The sequence below is a fragment of the Stylophora pistillata genome, chromosome 3, assembly GCF_964205215.1.
Source record: "Stylophora pistillata chromosome 3, jaStyPist1.2, whole genome shotgun sequence".
Taxonomy (NCBI): domain Eukaryota; kingdom Metazoa; phylum Cnidaria; class Anthozoa; order Scleractinia; family Pocilloporidae; genus Stylophora; species Stylophora pistillata.
The window spans coordinates 37,904,110-37,925,964 of NC_142521.1; the positions used below are offsets into that span (position 1 = coordinate 37,904,110).

General features: G+C 37.9%; 1 protein-coding gene and 1 pseudogene across 2 annotated transcripts; both read right to left on the reverse strand.

Moving 5' to 3' along the window:
* Nucleotides 1-1,386: 1,386 nt before the first annotated feature.
* LOC148735977 (guanylate-binding protein 1-like) lies at nucleotides 1,387-12,887 on the reverse strand. Of its 2 annotated transcripts, none has more exons than XM_088751693.1 (14): nucleotides 12,728-12,887; nucleotides 11,527-11,625; nucleotides 10,750-10,881; nucleotides 10,260-10,332; nucleotides 9,238-9,393; nucleotides 8,764-8,921; nucleotides 8,264-8,436; nucleotides 7,805-7,985; nucleotides 7,058-7,322; nucleotides 6,397-6,692; nucleotides 5,677-5,931; nucleotides 4,799-4,921; nucleotides 4,251-4,298; nucleotides 1,387-3,365 (listed from the first exon to the last, which is right to left on the reverse strand). In XM_088751693.1, exons 2-14 carry the CDS (start codon nucleotides 11,530-11,532, stop codon nucleotides 2,673-2,675), a joined length of 2,559 nt encoding a protein of 852 aa, XP_088607819.1. In that variant the 5' UTR covers nucleotides 11,533-11,625; nucleotides 12,728-12,887; the 3' UTR covers nucleotides 1,387-2,672. The 2 variants fall into 2 exon arrangements, with proteins under 2 accessions (XP_088607819.1, XP_088607820.1); XM_088751694.1 differs by lacking the exon at nucleotides 12,728-12,887 and adding an exon at nucleotides 12,053-12,165.
* A 1,762-nt stretch (nucleotides 12,888-14,649) lies between these two features.
* Nucleotides 14,650-21,855, reverse strand: part of LOC148735978 (guanylate-binding protein 6-like) — a 20,272-nt pseudogene continuing 13,066 nt past the window's right edge.

Sequence of the window (21,855 nt, forward strand, 5' to 3'; positions counted from 1 at the left end):
CATCAGCATAGTTTGTTTCATTTTGAGTAATTCGATAAGACTGGGGGTTACGTTTGAAATGAATACTAACGATGCAAATGTCCGCAATTGCATTTTCTTGACATAAATAAAATCTCAATACGATTATCATTAAAACGTAGGTGCCCTTAAAAAGTACGGGTTTATCATAATCTGAGTTTAATTTTCGACCTCCATTTCAGGGGTAAGTTAATTGTTTACATACATATACATACATATATTTTATTTAATCTCGAATTTGGAGTAGCTAAAAGATAAGCTAGTATCTTCGATTTACAAGTATGATTCTAAATACTACTAGTGAAAATGTAAAATGTAAAATTGTAACATTTAAAATTTAACTATGAAAAAGAGTCATACTACTTATCTTGCGCTTGAAATCAGAAAAGTCAGACGTTCTAAAAGAATTCGGGAGAGAGTTCCATAGTTTTGAAGCCATATATGAAAAGGAGTGAAGACCATGAGTAGTAGTTTTTGTAGACGGTAGAGACAAAATATAATTTCCGCGTGAATTATAGGATACAGACCGGAAACTAAACTTATTCTTTAGATAGCCTGGATAGCAGGTAAAAAACAAGCTCTTGTACAATATAATTAAGAAAGTCTGAAGGCGTCTTTTATACAGAGTTTTGGAGTTAACTTTGCTAAGTACGGAGTCATAGGGAGAATTATAATCCTGCAAGATAAATCCAAGAATTCGCTTGTTTAAAGTATCTATCTTCTCACTACTACGCGCACCACAAAAGTGCCATACAGACGAACACTAGTTAAAATGTGGCATATTAAAAGCCTTATACAATCTTAGTAGAGTATCTTTAGAGATAAGTTTACGAAATCTTTAGAGATAAGATAAGTGGTAACTGCTCTTGCATCGAGATGTGTTTGTTAGGAGGAGGGTAAAAGACTCAGAAGAGTAATTTCACTGTCGTGATATGCTCAATTAGGAAAACTCCTCAAGCGCGACACCATCCTTCGTTTTTCCTTTTCTTATGGTGTAGAAAACCGAAAAAAGAGAGATTGCAGTTTTAACTGACGTCACTGAAAACGCGAAAAACGAGTACGTTTCAGATAGTCCAAAAACTGTCATAACACAGCACTCCCCACTCTTTGTAAGGGAGTGGCGGATCATCAACTCACAAAGTGCTCAGACTTTTGATCGTCGGTGGATGTACTGCGCAGAATTACAAGGTTCTTTTTTGAGTTGGAAGAGCGGGCTGATGATAATATTCGGTAGAGGTTTACCGTCTGGAACTACTCCATTCAATACAACTATACATGAGCTGTGGTTGTGAAAAATTCTACAATTGCAATATCTAAATGTCGCATGATGAATGCTGGATGTTTGATGTAAAAAACTTTGATGCACAGTAAACTTTTGATCTCTTGCTTTAATCAAATGTACAGGAGCCCTCAAGCTCTTCTGGTCAGCTTTGTGTACAAAAGTGAGGAATAACAACTTGTGTAAGTATCAAGGACATACAGAGGTCATGTAAAACTGACCACTATTGCCAAACTAAGTTGAATTAAAAAAAGTTGCGAGCCATGTAAAAACCAGAGCTGCAGAAATAAAGAGAGAGCCATTCGTCTTGTCATGAGCGTGGGTCAAAGAAAAAAATTCTAAATTCTTACCATCTTTCTCATTCTGTCACTGACCTTCGAAAAGTCACGTGTAGCAACCAGGAGCATTTAAAATCAGAACGCACGAAGGTAGGGGTGACGATCGTGAGAGAAGACAAAGCCAAAGTAAACGACAATTCTAAGTTAATTAATTGATAGGGGTAGCAGCATATTGGCATGTGTTTGTGGTTCGAACTAAAAAGCAATTAGGAAATAAAATGTTATGTAACATACACTTTACATACCGATAACGAAACAACCTAAGAAAAGAATAACTCTGATATGAAATTAATAATCAGAGTAAAAATAAAACAAGCAAACAAATTGATGTACTATGGTCTAGCTCCTCTTTGGTTGATAGCGGTGGTAATTAACAAGATTAGTGAAAGAGCAAGAGGATAGCGAATGTACACTGATGTAGCTTACCACCATCGCAAAATAAAACACTGATGCAACCTAATATCTACGTCTTTTATGTAACACTTATGATGACCGGAAAACATGAACAAAAATGTAAATAATCAGTAAATGATCAGTTAAAGTTCAAACGAATTGAAACAGTCTTTAGACGTATCAGTTACCCGCACATGACACCGTTGGCGATGCATGCTCATCCTTACAGTGTACAGGCCGTGTGTCTCATATGAACCAGTAAGACTTAGAAATGACTTTTCTCGCCTCAGTGTATCATTAGCTCAGTGCGCGAGGCATATGAAGGTTTGAGGTTCGATTTCTTGTAGGGACTCTTCTGTGCCACGCTCGTGACAGCGCGAAAAATATCTTCTTCTATTTCATTAGCGGTTTAAATTTACTATCTCCCTTAGGAAACGATATATCAGCGATAAAGAAAAAATACAAATTACAACTGCGCAAACAAAATTTACACGCCAATGTCAATCAGGAATCCCGGTAACGTTTTAGACTCGTTCAGCAGATAAAAATACTCAGTATCGGTAACTGAGAGGTCCTCAATAAAAATACCTTATCGATTAAATCGATTTTGTAATTGAGACCAACAAGGCAGGGTGCATGCAGAATCACATTATGTTGCAAACATGGTCTGAAATAGCCTCACACGCAGCACCAACCGCGGCACCGACTGGAGCAGCAATCGCTGCTACGGGAGGAACAATAGCAGAAACAGCTTTACCAACCAGTGGGACAATTTTCCCCGCTAATTTTAGCGCTTTCTTCCAAAATCCAGGTTTTTCTACTTCTTGCTGTTTCTTTCGCGTCTCCGCTATGTTTCTTTGGCGCTCCTCTGCTTCTCTAGTGCGTTTATCTATCAAACCTGCCGTTTCCTCACTCCTTATTTCATCCGGTGGAACTTTCCCTGCCACCTCATTCGACCTTGCGTTTATTTCATCGCGTAAAGCCTTCATTTCTTCATCGTGTTTGTCATTCATCGCTTTTAATAGATCTTCCTTGTCTTGATCAGCTTGATCCTTCATCTGTCGACGAAGAACTTCTCTTTCTTTCTCTTGCTGAGCTGCTTGGTCAGACAGATTCTTAACCATTTTCATGTTTTCTTCGTTGCGTTCTTGGATCGCCAGAAATCGCTCTTGAAAAACTTTGTTTTCCCTCATAAATACCTGACGTTCTTGCTGGGCTTGTCTCATACTTGCTTCCATCATATTTTGGAGTTGATCTTGATGTGCCTTACGTTCACAATTCCTTTGCTCAGCGAAGCGTCTTTTTTCTTCATCTAGATTCTTTATCAACATTTCCATCTGATCACAAAATAAGAATAGAAAATATAAGATCGGAAAATCTCCCCTCTACAACAAGTGACAGCGTTTTCTCTTCTTTGAGATTCCTTTTTCTCATCTCTTCTAAATCTTCCAGTTATCATTACAATAACATCGAAATGGACACCAAAGTACTTGAAAAACAACGTATCTGCCAGAACCAAAACCTAAACAAAACTTCCAGTTGAAGACTATTATCGTACGAGAATTAAGCCCCATTACGACGTATGCTGTCAAGGACACATCACTCAAAAAGTAAAATAAATGTGTGTTCTTACAGCACAAAAAAAAAAAAAGGCTCAAAAGACTCGCATAAGGATTTCAGCATAATCTAACAGGCCCAAACAATTCCCAAAAACTTAGCTAGTACATTCCTAATTTTAGTAGTTCCCAAAAACTTCTGATTTCAGTAATTCATAACAACTTCATTACTAGGAATGAGATGCTCTCTTGAGCTGTTCGATCCTACACACCGGAAATGCCCAGAAGCAACCACTGTGCACGTCTTTTATATGGGGAGGGCTTTCGTTTATTTCGGCCGCACGTGAAACATGACACATGACACATGAATCCTAGCTTCAGTACTTGCAATGATGTTTGCACCCTATTCGTGTCTTCATTCAAATTCGAACTCAGACCTCCGGATCTCTTCCGACAAACTGAGCGATATAACTAAAAAATAAACACTTTTTATACATAGCAATCAACAATTTCAAGCTTCCACCAAATAAGCCAGTTGGAACACGTTAAGGGAGAGAAGCGAGTTGATAAAGCGTTTCTAGCGGTACTGTACAAAAGCTTAACTAATTTAAGTTCTTAGCTATAAGAACGTTTTCACATCGTAGAAAGATACCTATCATTTCTTACCTGTTTCTTCTGTTCAAGATTTTCTTGTTGAAGACGTGCCTGCTGTTCCTGTAAAGAGAAAAATATATTTCACGTTACCTCTTTCAAGAATCTTTCTGCCGAAAAAGCGGGAATCCGAAGCAAGGGTGAACATAGGGCCGAACGAGAGACTAGGGAAGGAAAAAAAAAATTATTATAACAACGACAGGTTATATGCACGAAACATGGTAAGTTCAGATCATAGTTCGTTATCCATGTCAAACTGACCCTTTTGAGAAAACCATCGTTGATCCTATTTATAGCTTTTTTCCCTGCTTCTCACCAAACACATGGTCACAGATAGAAACAAATTTGCTTTGCATGTTTTTGCACGCCGACTCTTACCATGAATATAACTTTTAAGAACGGGTTACTGAACTCGATAATCTGACTCGATAATCAAGTGGATCAAAGATCCCTTCATCAAAAAGTAAAATTTGAATTTATATCCTAAAGATAGGGCAAAGGATTAGGGCTTATAGATAACAAACACATCGACTTGACCGAGTATGTCTGTCTTTAATTCCCACCTCCAGCCTCTTCCTCTCCTGTTCTTGATATGCCCTGGCGGCCAATTCTCGGCTCCGCTCCTCGTCAAAGTCTTTCAGTTGTGTTAGTATCCCCAAATATTGCTCTTTTTCTTTCAGCAGATCCTAAGACGAAATTAGATATTTTCATATTTTTAATTCATTTATCAACGGTGAACATGTATTTCACATTTTAGAAATCATGAAAAGCGTCTTTATTTTTAAGTTTGTTGAGATGAGTGCGAAGCAATGAAAGCTTAAATTTAATGCGCGTCATAACTCAGAATTCCACCCATCAGTGAAATCTATCACGGAATTCATTTCTGTTTAAAGTCAGTTATAACTGAGTGTGAGTGTTTTAAAGTAAAGTATGATTTTGTACCCAACTCGGCCACGTTTGTTGATGATGCAAACTTCGAGCATAACTAAGCTTAAATGTGTTGTAGAAAAGTATCAGAGGAATAACAAGAATTACTCAAATGAAGTATATGAAGTATATGAAGTATATGAAGTATATGAAGTACAGCCTTATTCCAAGGGAGTTGAAGTTTTTAGAGAGGAATGATAGAATTGAGTTTGATAATTACTTGTGTTGTCCCTCACTTAGATATTTACCTGCAAAGTACTACGTGTAAAGTACCTCATTCGGACCTTTACGTATCCGGATAAGAGTTGGGCTTCGCTGTCTTGCGCTATGAGGCCGTTAGTTCAGTGTAATCCTTACAAATCATTGCATAGAATAAACAGGGCTTGCATCCGTGTAGATACGATCGAGATGCATCTCACTTAAACCTCCACAGTACTTCACAGATCTTTTCAATCCTGATAAGGATTTTGATATTGAAATTTATCTTTATCAGTACTTTGAAACTGTTTCTTACTTTATGAAGCTTCAAAAATACTGCAGCGATCACATCTTCAGCTCCCACTGCGTACTTGTGGTAATCGTCCTTAACTCTCTGATATCCTCCAATTATGTCTTCAAATGATACTTTGACTCCTTCTTCACCCAAAAGTTTGTCAAACACAGGATCCAGATGAGTTTCTTTTAGGTTTGCTAGGAGAACCTCGCAGGATTGTCTCGTAAGCTCTTCGTTCTTAGTCAGCCAAGAGAACAATTTTACTTCCACTGAGGACTGTTTGTGGAAAAATAAAAACGTTATTTAAAGGAGCTGATTCATATTAAAAGTATTTCATTTAAGTGCTTGTACAAGAAATGAAAAGACCCTTAAGCCCGGCCCGGAGAGAAATGGATCTTATATTAGTTTACCTTCTAGCCAAAAAGACGTCAGCTCAGTAAGAAAATCCTTTACATTCATTTGGTTGTTATAATAGAAACTTGGAAGCAAAACTGAAGGTTCTTGAGAGCAAGAAGAATTACTTCAATCTACGGTCCCGAGGCTTTCCATGTGAAAAAAATTTGAAATGAAATCTGTGATGTGAAAGAGATGTTACCAAAACTTTGCTCTTTAAACGATACGAGAATTTAGCTTACACAATTACTGATCATTGGAATCGATTATTTTGAAAAGTGCAAACCAACCAAGCAGAAACCAGGATGGTTAAGAAAACTCTAAAACAGACTCTTTTTTACGACTCGCCTGAAACTCTCTTGATGTCAGTTCAACTGAGTTTGTGGAAATCCCAGCAAGTTCCTTGGCCAACCGATCCTCGCATTCTTCCAGAGCATCATTGTGGCACATACGGATATCATTGTTGCTACATGGTAACGCATCCGATAATCGGGCTCTCAAAATTGCACCATACATCTGCAAAGAGCACTGTTTCGCCTCGGCGCATTTGCCTTCAACAAAAGCGTCCCATGCACTTTGGACATTCGGAATAGCATCGGGAGCATTAATTGCGTCGACGTATAGCTGAACCATGGCTGCAAGACCTAAAATGAAATTTTATTGAAGTATTCCTTTTCGTGACATCACCTTGCTACAACGCTGTTGTTATCGTCATTTCATCACTGTCAACATTATTAGTATTGTTATCAATTTTTTCGCTGGCCACTCTAATTATAACACAGCATTGCTCAGATGGAAAATTGCTTTTCCAGCTTACGCTTCTTGCATTTGCTTTGAAGGAACGGATCAAATCAAATCATAAAAAAGGTAGATAGCTTTGTGCATTGAAATAAGGGAAGGTAAGAATCGCCGATCGGACGCGTGCACAGTTAGAAGTCGGCCATCGCATTTAATATAATCTCATTTATGGTAAATATATAAAGCAACAGTTTAAAAAAGGCAAGCCTACCTTCTCCCGTGACGAACTCTCCATCATTGAAGCTGTTCTTAGGAGATAAAGTATCCCTCAATAGGCTTTTGAACTTCTTCAAACCAAGCCAAAAAGAAACATTCACTTCACTTTTTTTCTGGTTTAACTTTGTCATTGTCTTACGATCAGTTGCTGGGGGCGGTAATTCAAAAGCATCGAAGCCAGGGAAGAAACGTAAGATGCTCTCAGCAACTCCTTCCTTGGTGTTATGATGCCCATCTGATGAAGCTTTTCCTTTAAAAACCTGACATTAAGCACGAGAAGCTCAGGACCCTTAAGTTTCTAATAACCGAATTACCTAAATGGCATATCAAGATGGCGCGTTCCCCTAGACATAGATTGTGAACTACACATGATTTTAAGATACAAGAAATCTTGAGTTTTCAAGATGATTAATGATCTATCGTAATTAATGAGGTTAGCCACTGCATATACCTATGTTCTCTCAACAACGATGGGACATTATCATACACATCTTTTCACGAGCAGTGAACTTTGCCGTCCTGTTGGATGGTTTCTAACGTACCCGACAAGTTCGGCACAAACCAATCGGAAAAGAGTTTCCTTCCCTGTTAGTGATTAAAACTAGAGTAAGCTATATCTTGCTTCCCATTTAAAAAACAGTCGTATGCCTCTCAAAACTAGTGGCTCGACAAGGAGACTTTTTCAAAGTCCTCGTGTAAATTAAATACTAATCACAATTAAGTAATGTTCTCTTTAAATTACCTTCTTTAAGAAATATTCTTTGATGTTCTTGCAGTCATCTGGTATAGACTGCAATACATCCCTAAGCAGCCAAATGAAATAGGGAAATGTTTTATGGAAAAACTCGCTGTTTTGCGACGAACTGTACGTACCAGAGACGGAGGATCGCACCTGAATTCTTTTGGAAAGTTTTACTATGTAGCTGCAAACAGTCAAGGAATAATAGAGCATCTTTACGGTATTTGTGGTGAACAAAACAAAACACCCAATTCATTTTGAGCTCAATGACCAATAACAGCTCGCTTTTAACTTACCTAACTGAAATGTAAATAAAAAAAGAGTGCACAACTGTTGCTTTTATCTTTTGATTGAACACAAAGCAAAATCATTTTTTTTATTGGAGAGCTCCCACAATTTTTTCTTTGCTACCCCCTAACTATAGTTCTAGTATCTGTGCTATTGGAGAGTTGTCAAGGATACTCCAGTTTCTCTACATCACTTCGTGTCGGAACACCTTGCGAATTGTATATCAACACAGACGCTAACAAGACAGTTAAAGTGAAGATCTGATGGTCATCGGTGTTTTCAGCAGTTGTAGCGTCAATCCCTTCAGAGTCCAGTAACACCACTGTGAATTCTTGTCCATTGGAATTCTAGATGCAATGTAAATTGAATATTTAGTATTAATATTTACATTCCTGGCAATCTACCGGTGCTGGACTATTTATACTCGTAGTGGAGTTTCTCGCCTAAGAAAACGACCCAATGACCCAACGACCCGTTCAGGTCTCAAATCCGAACCTCTCGACCACATTCCAGCCTAAGGCTACCTCTCTACCACAAAATTTGGAAAATGAACATTATTAATTAAAAATTTTTAGTGCATTGAATATCGCGAGTAAATTTCCTCGTTACAAATTGGGCACAACCAGTTTATTTTTGTCCAATAAGATTCCGCCAAACTTGATGAAAAAACAAACCTTAAACTTTTTAGGAACAATCCATATCCAGATTCCCATGGTCTCTGCCTCCATTTTATGTCCAAGAGGAAAAACGTCCGGTTGATCAAAAGCTTCGCTTAATATGTAAGACTTTCCCTTTCTGTAAGGACCAGCGATGGATACCACACATACTGGGCCTGTTGAAGAATGGTACAAAGAAATTCGCAGTTAATATTAACGACTTTGAAAAAACGAAGAATCCATTTTGCTATGATAACCTATAGGTTTTTGCTTCACCGTTTGGCCAAATTAATTGAAGCAATTCGAACTTAATTCTGATCAAATTGGAGCTTACCTGGCGCATTCTTCATCATATTAGGTCAAGAAATGACGACTATGAACTTAGAGAAGGCATTCATATGAGTTAGCAACTGCTCTTAATAATCCACTTTATGGTCAGGGAAATATGAAGATAAGATAGCACCTTAATAATTGTAGCTAACCACAGCTTACCTTTTACTCTCCTGAGTTGTTCGAGTCCTTCCTCGACCACTTTTAGAGAACGCCTCTCATCGGCTGTCTTTGTAGTCCTTCTCGCACGTGCATTCCAGTGGTGGTTGTTTGGCAAACAAAGGGGGGTGGCAGACTGTACGTTTCCCATGGTGTGTCCTAAATGATAGAACCATTGCGGTCAGGAAGTCATGATATGCTCAGCAGACGAAGCGTTAGAGCTATTGAACTGAACAGATCCGAACCAAGTGTCAAAACAATAATACAAGCAAATTTGAACTATTTTGAACATTTCCCCCGAATTACCTGGACCTTAAAGTTGTGGAGAGACTTGCACATCTGCGTGAGTCAACAAAAGAAAGAAAACTAACCGAAGGAAACGAATCAGCAATCATCAGTAGATGAAGAGGAAAAAGAAGACGACAAAGAAAAAGGAAACTAGAAAAGACTTGACAGCTGAAAATGCTGAAGGAGTTGTGTAAGTGGTTTCTTTGTTGTTGTCCATTCACTTTTGGTATTAGAGCAACATTTAAGTGAAAGGCCTTCTATAAATATAAAGAAAAAAACGGCTTCGCTCTTTTAACGTGAAATACTTATTTCAATAATAAATGACGGGTCAAAATATAAGGACTTTCGCCCTGTTTTTTCTTTTCATTTAAATAATTACTTGAGCATCAAAGCTGAACATTAAAATAAAACGAAGGTTTTCTTCTGGGCCATCATACGGGAGAGGAATAAAACTATTTTCTCTAATTAAGAAGAAGTTTTTTTTTTATAAATCCCTACAAATCACATCTGAGCGAAACAAAATGCAGTTTCAGGTCGCTCTTTACAATCCTTTTATTGCACCATGGTTGAGGGTTACCTCCTGCGTTCCAGCACCCATCTTTAAAAATGACTTTTATCGTGAACATTGTTGTAGCAATAACAAATACAAACACCCAACGGGGTTTGGAACAAGTACGCGTAGATCCGTGGTTCAAAGAGTCAGCCATTTGTTCCATGAATAATATCTAATTACACACCTGATGTTTCTAAAGAAAGAGCCATGGCTCTGGCTAATGTTTGATCTTCATCATCCTTTTGCATTTGTAACTCCTGTTGCGCAGAAGAAAAAGAAACAATGCAAATAAATAGGAACATAAATAAAAAGACTGGTAACGACACCATCGAGACCGACAATCGTGAAAAAGATTGTGCAGACCACTAAAGCAAATGTCTATCAACTACGATCCAAGCTAAATTATCTTGTCACTTTCACCTCCCTTTCCCTCTTCCAGTATTGTTCTATATGATATGTTTCCCTAGAAACAAAAGATACAGCAAAATGGACCAGGGAGGGAGGGGAAGGGGTGTTTCATGAGTAGTAGTGGTGATTTGATAACTGAATCTTCATAACGCCTGCAAAAAATTGTCTTGAGAGGATTCGTTCTCGATTGTTTTTACTTTACTATTTTTTAGAACGTGTAGACTATGGTAGGGATAAAATCTAGAATGGAGGCTCAAAGATGGTACCTGTAGATCTTCACATGATGGCAGCAATAAGGATGAGGAAGTTGGAGAATCCTTAAGTTGCGACATTTCCAGTGCTTTGGCCAGAGCTTCGTCTTCATTTTCCCACTGAAAACGTCTCAAATTTTCAAATTGCTAATGTAAAAAGAAACGAGTTATTTGGAGTTTGGAATTGTGGTTATTAGACAAATACAGCTTTGCTGTTGAAAGAAATCAGGTCAGTTATTCCTCAAAATTTGAAAACAGACTCGTGCTTTTGTATTATCAAAACAAAAGTACATGCGTAATATCATACATTTATCACTGTCGTTTTTTGATTTCATAAGATTTGTAAAGCCTTCACAAAGTTTGCAGGAGTGTTGGTGTTCCAATAAGGCAACATTATAAGGGTGCAACTTTTCGTTTCATGGCAGACATATAAAGGAGTCCAATAAGGTTTTTTTGAGAATTATTGAATCCCATCAGTCTTTAACTTATCCTTACAATATCAGCATATTTTACAGCGAAACAAGTTACAAGAATATAATCCTACTGACCAGCTGGAGGGAGTTAACCTGACATAGCTCAAAATATATCAGTAGACTATTGGACATGAAAATATCTTGCACCGAGTAAAAAATGAATCATGTGTGAACTGAACATTTATTCACAATTGGCTGCAAGTGCATCTTTCATGTTGAATAACAACTTAACAGCATCGACGAAGATAGCAAATGCAAATAATAACAACTTATGGCAGAACAAGAGAAGGGAGAAGAACAGAAAATATATGAAACTTACATCCATGATAGATGCCTTCTTTTGATATGGGTGAGATAGTCCTCAAAATTTTAGTTTGCAACCACTGCACTGAGGCTTGTGCTTCTAGGTTTTTGAAATCTAATCGAAGAGTAAAGAAACAGTTGCAAGATCTAATATTCCTTTCATTTTTTTTTAAGATATATATCATTTTCTGACAGCATTATTTGTTTCTATCAATTTACCAGTGTTGTGTTATTTATTTCTTCTGTAACATCAGCAATAGAGCAGTACAAATATGTGGATATGCCCTCTTTCCTTCTGCCTACTAACTCGTGTAAATTCTCTAAATATGGATCCTGACTTTCACTCTTTAATTGCGTGACTACCAGTGCTTTAGCACTGTTCTGCTCGTAATCGGACCAAATAGAATTGGAAACAAACTCGAACAAGAGCTAAAATAGTAGTCAGAGACATATGGACACCAATCTTGAAACTTTTGCACTGTTTGATCATGTTATATCCCATGAGGCCGAGCGTAAATTAAGAGTAAACAGTCAAATCAAACCTCAATCTTCCCGTTTCTTTGTTTATGTAAACTTGTGAAAAAACTCTTCCCTGATACCAACCCTCATACCGAGTTAGAGCAAATGCTAGCAATGCCAAGTGTTAATCGGGGCTTTCTTTATACCTTTCAGTGAGGTACATCACCGTACATGTATACCTAAAGTGTCAAATTCAGCCCCGTAATGAATAGAGAATAGTGTGACACTAGTTTGTTTACTTGTAGTTTATGCGGCTTCGATTCTCGCGGAAGTAAACCGGAAGAGGAAACAACGACAAATTTGAGCCTGAAATCGATCTCTATCACTTGTATTTATTCCCAAAAGTCTGCTCACTTTCTGAAAACTAGGATCATGCCTAAAAAAATCTAGAACGACTTGGGTTTTGATGAAATGAGCAAAGAAACTTTGTGTGTCTTAATGTTTACCAAATTCTTAGAGCGATCGATGAATCGTGGGCTGCATGGCGATAAACAATTTCGATGCGAAGGTTTGCTTCTCGATTAAGTAGCGTTCTTTCGGTGTCAGAGTGAATTTATTTTATAATATTATTCGGTTTTACCGACCCGGTTAACTTAGGAAACAAAGACAACATGCATTAGAGCGCGCAGACGGGTGATGAAAGATAACTATGCATGAATCATCGATAAACATTTGAATATTACGGACTTGCAAGTTACCTTGAATTGACCGCACAAATGATGTCCTCGTCTTTCAAGATGTCTAACACTACTTTAGATGTGTAAGACAAGTTGAAGACTACGGAGTCCCAAGGTCATCGCAATTTCCTTAGTATTTGGCGACTTCTTGCTAGGAGAGAAATGGCCAGTTTACCCGAAAGGCCGTTGGCAATTTGATAGATTACAATCCGGGAATCTTCATTTACGCTTCAGTTACTTTGGTTTTAACAGGGTTGACCTTCAACATAGCAAATAAAGACAATGCACACGTCAAGAAAAACAAACTTTAAACTGATATCCCAGAAATTAAAGTTCAAATAAGTTATTCTTCACACTCTCTACGATTGTTTCCCATTATAAAGCGAGCGTTAGTGCCATTCTAAATGAGAGAAAATGAGATTTCTAACCCCGGTTGCTCGAAGGTTGGATAACGCTATGCAATAGAGAAATCCTTATCTGGCGGATGGCGCAGTACGTTTTGCTATCACTTATCCGCTGGATAGTGATTTATCCGTTAGATAGCGGTAACTACCCTTTATACAACTGGGCCCTGATATAGAAGTTATCATCATGGGAATCAAAGTTGTAACTATGGATCCAATATTCCACTGGTTACCTTGTCATGCTTACATCGTGTGCTTACTCTTGTAAACCGATTGATAAATAGGGTATGATTTAATAATTCAGCCTTAGACACTTGTGCTCCTTTTCGTCAGTCGAGCTCTTATCAATTTACAATTGTTAGCAGTCGGCAAGCTGTATACAGGTATGTCACAGACTACAAGTTACTACAACACCAATTGATTTGTGTCCCAATCCCATTAGATCACGCTGCGTTTTACAAGAAGCCTAGGCTCTCAAACGGAAAAAGTGTCAGGTGCACGTAACCACTAAACAATCATTTTAGCTTTGATTGGTTGATTTTATAACAATGACACATTCCTTGGAAGCTACGTGCGAGATGTCGATGACATCAAGAGTGATACCGAGGGACGTGTTAAGTCAGCTACTATAACTTCCAAGACATGATTTGATAATTCGTTAGCTGAGAATATTTATTGCACTGATCAAAAGGAACAATTTTATGCTGATTTAATAACATAGGAAGTCCTCAGGAAGCGGTATTGCTAAAACGAATTAACCTCTTCAGTCAGGCATGTGCTTTGAAGGCTATGATAACCTCACTAGTGATACTATTGGGCTACGTAGTTTTATCCTTTAGACGACTCCCCGCTCCGGCTCTTGTTAAAGTTCTGCAACAAAAAAGCGTCAACCGAGAGAAATTACAGCGTGTGTGTATTTATATCTCTAAACAGACCAGCTATTTTTAAGGCTTGTAGAGAGTGCAAGATTGCCTCCTCCAAGTCAGGCCCAGAGCTATGGAGATTTCAAGCCGACGAAAAAAAATCAAACAATCGCAGAAATGGCTTCAGGAAATCGAAATTATGACAACTGCACAAATTTATAAATCTTAAGTTAGCATATCGATATCTCATTTACTGCTCTATTGCTTATGAATCTGTAATAACAGTCAGCGCGCTAATTACTCTTCTAGCTACTCCACTGAATCAAATCGGCATGAACGCTTCTTGGACAGTGATAACCCCCTGCATCTAGTATTTTCAATCATCTAAGCTTTATTTACATATAGTTTCCACATCAGACCTTTTTTTTTTATATTAATATCTTGGGAATACCCGGTGGGAGTAAGGTCGAGAGGAAGAGGACGAGTAGTGAATCCAAATTACAGAGGCAATCTAGTTCTTAACGTTAATTTACGGTGATGTATTCTGATTGACGTAAATCACCTCTACAAAATCGTACATAATTGCAGCTACATCTACCTTTGCCAAGCGAAGTCTTGTGCGATTGAGTCTAGCCTCTATTTGTTTTTTTGTTTGTTTTTTTTTGTTTTCGTTTTTGTCACATGATGACGGATTGTTTTTTTTTTTTATCCTCCAAAAACGAAAAAACAAACAATCTGCAGCTTATTCGTTACGGCTAAATATTTTAAAAAGACACCACAGTTACAATGAATATATATCTTGAAAGTTTTCTAGCTATTCGCGGTTATTGTCCTTTTCTTTTAGTCTGCAGGTCATGCAGAGGTATTTTTACAATATTGGGCCAATATTAATAATATTGGCCCAATATTATTCCTGCACTTTTCGAACTTTCTTGACTTCCCCTAGCTCCCGTTCAACTTCTTCAAGCTTTCGTTCCATTTCGTCCATCCTTTGCTTTCTAGACTTCGCAGCCTCTTGGTATTCTTTTGTCACAGCGTGGCGTTGTTTTTCAATCTTTGCCTCGATGTCAAGACGCAGTCTTTCCTTTTCCTCTTTGTGCTTTGCTTCCATCTGTTCAAGCATCTCCTTATTCTTCATGGTAGCTTGAGTTCTTTGCGTCTTCCTCTTCAAGTCTCCTCTTCTCTTCCTCTTGCCTTCCAACCAAGTCAGACAGCTTTTTAATCATCTTGATGTTTCCCTCGTTCATTTTCTGCATGTCCAGGAACTGGTTTCTGAGTTCCTGGTTTTCTTGCACAAACTGCTCCCTTTCTTTCTGTGCTTGTTGCATATTTGCCTCCATCATGTTGTCCATCTGTTCTCTCTGGGCTCGAAGGTCATTATCCATCTGCTCGCGGAAATTCTCTCTCTCCTCCTTTTGCCTTTCACTTAAGATTTTCATCTGTACAAATAAATGCACTATCATTTCAACAACGGCGCACCTCAACTAAAATGGTTAACATTTAACAATTATTCTCCACAGGCGAAGTGAACAGAGAGGCGGCGGAGCGGTTTTAAACGCGCAGGGGAAGGAGGTTGCCTTTATTTCAAAATGCCCTCTGCGTTGTTCGTCGCTACAAGCAAACGTCCTTACAATGTTTACAGTTTCGAATGTGTCCGTAATCAATTTGTGACTTACTTTCTTTTTTTCCGGCTCATCCTAAAATCATTCAGCTTAGCATTCGATTGGGTACCCACAGATTTAATTAAACCATGCCTAATTCCTAGTCGCGCTGTCTAGTTTAGTGGAATTGCTGCACTTGATAAGCTATTCCACTACAAGCCGTAGCTGTTCAAAAAGAAGTTTTACAACATATTTCACTGAGCGCGATGCTAATGTAAGGATTTTTGAAAAGATCACGAGATTGAATATATTGCCAATTTCCATGCTGTGTTGACGATACTTCCGGCACCAAAACGTGGGGGTTAGGGGCTGCGCCCCATCAAATTGTTGTTTGAGGGGGGTGGGGGGACTACGGCCTCTTGCGCAATCATCTTTGGTGAATATTCTTAAATAACCTCCAAGACGAAGTCGATATTAATATAAGACAATATTCAGTGAACCCGAGGCGAATATTTGTTTTATTCTAATTACTTAGGTGCTTTCGAATTCTGTTGTAAATAATCTTTTTCATGTTAAAACCACTCTGTTATAATTATTTTGACTCCTTGTTTTGAGATAAGCGGCCAGTTTCTACTGGTATTAAACAGATTTATTTGATTGAATTAGCAAAATCTCAAATCTTTCCTTTGAAAAGTATTACGCCAAACTCAGAATTGAAATTTCTTTTCGATCGTGTGCATTACTTCCTATGTAAAATTGACAAAACACGGGGCGGGGGCAGCCATTTTGAAGTCTAGCGTCCCTGCTTTAATTACCTCACGCAAGGTACACAAGTATGGTGCTGCAAAGTTCCTTGCTAACAATTGCAAAATCTTCCCGTATTGCACCGGTCACAGTTTGCTTACGAAAGGTTGTAAGTTAGTTTTCCGAGCTAACTCGTTGTTTTCTGACGCCACTTTCTTCCTCCCATGAGAAAAGAAAGGAAAAAACACTGGGAAATAACCTGAAGGATCAAGCAACAAAGTTTTGATTGATGTGATAAACTGAAGTACATTTGGTATATCTTGCTTTTGACGCGCCTACATAAACATGCAAAAAGAAATGTTAACGTCTTTCTTACCTCTCTCTTAAGCTCACGATTCTCTTGGAGCAAATGCTGTTGCTGTTCCTGCGGTGATCGAAGTTGGTGAAAAAGATTTAAATTATTTTCATATTCTGTCTTATCAAATAATCATGCAAATGCTTGCTCTCTAAATGGTAAAATAATGCGCCAGATCAATGAAAATGAAAACCAGTGAAATGGTTCAGCAATGAAAACCAGGAACCAAACAGTAAATGCATGTTGACTTTTACAAGAGAACCAGTGAAGCCCTGAATTTTTCTTACTGGGTGAAACTCTAAAAAACACCTCTTCAATCTCATCGTTTGCACCGATGGCAGACTTGTGGTAGTCATCTTTAATAAGGTTATATTTTTCAATAGCTCATGAAAAGAAAGCTTGGCTTCTTCTTTCCTTTGTAATTGCTGTAGTACTGGGTCCAGGTGCTGCTTTTTGAGCATTCCGAGCAAGTTGTTGCAGAATTCTCTGGTCATTTTTGCATTCTTCTCTTGCCATAATTGAAACCTTTCATTCAATGATTCCTAAATCGAGTACAACGATCTAGAACAGAAAATTAAACTGGGAAGTGAGACAATTACGCGAGATACTTTCTTGAACGTCTAGAACCTGTTTTATAGGGAAAAAGCGTAAATTAATGCGGGCATGAGTTGGAAAGAATGTTAGCTCTTCTCATCTTAAAAGAACATTATCCTAAAGGATGTAAAGACAGCAGAATGACAATAATAATTTGGATATATCAACAAAGTTGAAATGGTAAATTAGCCACCGTAATGATTACAAAAGCTGACGTTTCGAGCGTTAGCCCTTCGTCGGAGCGAATAGAGGAATTGTGGGTTGTGTGTGCTTTTAAAGGCAGAAAATGGAGCTACGTTATTGGTGGGAGCATGGCAACGAGAAAAACGAGTGACAATAACTCTGAAAAAAGAAACGAAAACTTTGAGTTTGAATTTATAAGACATGTTTCGACATTCTCATGTCATCTTCAGTTGCAAATGAGCTTTTAACGGTTGTGCATTTGAATCTATATTAAGTTACGTTACAAATTACGTGTCATGGCTTACGTTGCAATTTGAATATTATTGCAATCATTATTATCAATATTATTGCAATCGTCAAGAGCCTGTCTTGACTCTTGTGATACAGAATGTTTCACGATCTTAGATTTTGCCGTTTCAAAATACCAAATCAAGATCACTGAGGCATTGCAAATTAAGTGGGAAAAACCCATTCTCAATCAGCAATTGAAACATCTAGAATTGTCTCTTTCCTTTTAATCATGTTGTTACTTGGTCTTTTATTTTATTATTATTATTATTATTATTATTATTATTTGATCTAGACAAGCGCGCGCTATTTACATTTTTCGCGCATTTAATATTCAAATTGCAACGTAAGCCCTGACACTTAAATTTGTAACGCACCGTAATATAAATTCAAATGTACAGCCGTTAAAAGCTCAATTGCAACTGAAGATGACATGAGAATGTCCAAGCATGTCTTGTAAATTCAAACTCAAAGTTATTGTTTCTTTTTTGAGAATATTAACCTACAAAAGAAATAGTTCAATGAACAGTTTGATTTAGGATTTCCTTTAACTTTCCGTGGCAGAATTTTTTCCTAAGTTTTGTGCGCATCAATTTTTACTTCTTGGTGCAATGAACCATCTTTGCACTGTAGATAACACTAAATGTAAATCATAAAAAAACTCCTTTCTCATCCTTTTTCCATATGTTGATTGTAAAAGATGTTAGTCCGGGTTATAGATAGCACAAACAATATTGGGAAATACTATCAGATGTATTTCCATCACAAACAGAATAAATACCTAACCTTTAAGTTTTTCCAAAACTTCTTAATCGTGTTGGTGGATATCCCTTTCGTATCCTTCACAAAATGGGCTTCGCTGTTCTCCAACGCCATTGCATGACCATTTCACAGTCGATCATTGTCACAGGGCAGCTTATCTTTCAGTTGCAATACCATGGTGGCTTCATAAGCATTAAGTGCATCTTTAATTGCGTCAGCACATTTCGTCTCTACAAACTGATCCCAGGCGTTCTGAACATTCGGGATCATACTAGGGGTGTTGATAGATTAGACGTAGAGCTGTACCAGCGCTGCAAGGCCTGATTAAAAAGAACTTTTAATTTGTACTTGCGCTTACATGTTTTGTGAGTAAAGAGTAAAGCCGTGGTCCACTTTTGATTAAATTTGTAAAAAAGCCACCATTCAAGCTTTTGTGCAGTTTAGGGTTAGAATATGCCATTGTTACTTTTAGAGAGGAGCTGTTTCAGCTCTAAGTCACGATGGATCTGTAAAGTGTAACAAAAGATGCACAGTAAGTAAGCTTTTCCTTTACCTTCTCCAGTGACAAGTTCTCCGTCGTTAACGCTGTTTTTGGGGAGCAGAATTCGCCCTACCAAACGTTTGAAATCTTCCAACCCACTGATGAACAAAGGATTAATAAGACTTTTGTTGTCATTGATACTTTTTATCGCGTCAGGGTCGACCGTGGGAGAAGGTAGAGTGAATGCTTCAAAACCTGGAAAGAAGCTCAAGATGCTTTCAGCAACTTTCTGACCTTCTTGGCCACCAGCTGACGAATTCTGAACCTTAAATACCTATCAAAGCAAAATATGCAGTTTTCTTTTGATGAAATGTTAAAAGTAGATAGGGTAAACTAAGGCGACAATATTTTGACAGTTTTGGTTGTTGTGCTTACGCTTAGACAACTTTATATTCTTCCTTATGACATGTAGCTAACCCGAATTCACCCAACTGGTTATCCAGTTAACGTTTTGGAAATTGCTTCAATGTCAATATACCCTTCTGATAGGATGCCTAATTCTCCCGACATTTTACCATTTGTATTCCCGAGTTGAGAAAAAAACCACGAGAGTAAAGTTTCTTGCCCTGGACAAAACAAAAATCACATGGCCTAACTAGTGCTAGAACTTAGCCTCCCGATCTGACTCGTTAACTAGTGGGCCACTAGACTACAGCAGCAATGGATACACGCTATAGAAGTGGTGTTATCAACATTATTACTATCATTTTTATTATAGATCAGCCACAATTCTTGAGGAAAAATAAAATTATACAGGTAATATTATAAAAATATAGGTAAGAACATTATCCAATATGGAGCAAGGATTTATGAAAGCTTTTATAGAAGAAACCACCTTTCAAAAGAAAGGATTTTTGCCACTGATTCCGTGGCTGGGGAGAGTTAAATGATTCAGTGGCCATTGTGAAAAAATTGGAGAGACTCGTGTACTATTTTAGCCCTCCGAACTGCTGACTATATTTAATATTTCGTTCAGGAATTAAGCACCAAACTACCTTTTTCAGAAAGTAGTCCTTAATGTTGCTGCAATCTCTTGGAATGGCTTGAGTAACGTCCCTAAGTAACCAAATGAAGAAAGGAAAGGTCTTATGGAAATACTCTGAGTCACGATGACTTCTTCTGGTCTCTTGCCTTGTTGTTGATCGCATCTCAATACGTTGAGTTAGTTTCACAATGAAACTTCACTTGTTAAAGAAAATTACATATCTAGACTACATATATAAAATAAAACATCAGTAAACTACAGTATATGTACTCAGTTTGGCCTGATCCTCGAGTGCTTTCAATCACTCTTGATCATAGCACAGACCAAAACTAGCGTATTCCCATTCTTTCATCAAAAATGCTTTCTATTTTTCAATTTATGATGAACTCATCGCCATTATGATCGGAAAAGGAAACTTTTTTTAAAGTAAAAGGTGATCAAACAGTGATACCTGATTTAATAATAAGCTAGTGATAATTTTAGTAGCTTATTGGCTGAGAACAAGTCAATTTAACCCAAACAGAGCAGAGATTTAAAATTGAGTGCAAAAAGAGTTGAAATTGACAACCGAAATTTTAAGTTTATTTGATTGACATGCAGATAAGTCGCGAAAGCGCAAGAAAACAGACTGGCGGAGTTTGAAGGAGAGTGTTAGGAATGAAAACACCCAACAAGGCACAAACACCTGGCGAAATGAGAAGTCCTGGGCTTCCAAAACCGAGTGAAACGGAAGTAATGAGCAGCACAAACCGGATGCTTTAAGAAAAAATGAAATCAATGGAGCGCGTAGTAAAGAATTAGAATTAATTATCGTAATTGCGAATTCGCTTCGACTACGCGCGGCGGGAAAATTAGGTCAGGTGACTTATAATTTAAAAGGAACAATTTACGCTGTAACAACATTCGAAGCTGGTCATCAACGGTCGTAAACGCAAGCATCAAGATAAAGCGTCGAGATAGCGAATCAAGGGATCCAACTACTCAGAAACACAAATTGTAAGGTACGAAACCGTTTGTCGCTTCGACTAAGAATATTGTAAATAATAATGTATCCCGAAATTATTTAATTTTCAGTTGACTACGACGTAACCACGGATGTAACGAGCCGTGCTCATTCTAGTACAAAGAAAACCTGACAACGTTGATCCTTGGTGGGCTAATCTTCAAAATAAGTAGCGCCTTCAACCATAGGAGCGAATCACTGACGTCAACGTACTCGTGAAATCTGGACCCGAAGCTTGTGCTGTTTGTTTAAATTCAATCTGACACAGCTTAACTGTTGATCTTCTCTGTGCTTCTTGGCTCCCTTGTAGCCCCAAACGAGAAAGCTCAAGTGCCTTGGCTAACGCCTCGTCTTCATTTTCGATCTGATGTTGTTGTCGCCAAGACTATAATTAGGTTCTCAAGTGAATATTTAAACGGTTACCTCACTCAAAAGTTAAAGGAACGAAGGAATGAAGGAACGAAGGCACGAGGGCACGAAGGCACGAAGGCACGAAGGAGTGAAGGGGAGAAAAAACGAAATCAGTAGGAGACGACTTTCTCTCTACTCAACAAGCAAGATGTTATCACCACGAATGTAATTAGATGATAAACATAGTACCAGTGATGTAGAGGTTAGCAATTATTTAGTGGTTGTCTGTTTACTTTCCCCTGCATAAATCAGGTGTCTACGTGGCACATAATAACTGGTAGTCACATGATTTAGTAAAAGTAAGCAGTAACTTTTCTGAGCCCGTGGTGTAACCCGCAGCCTAAAAATTTGCAGTGATAATTGTACATAGCAAAATAAATTAGAACGAGTACAATTTAGAGAGTGCATGCTTTTC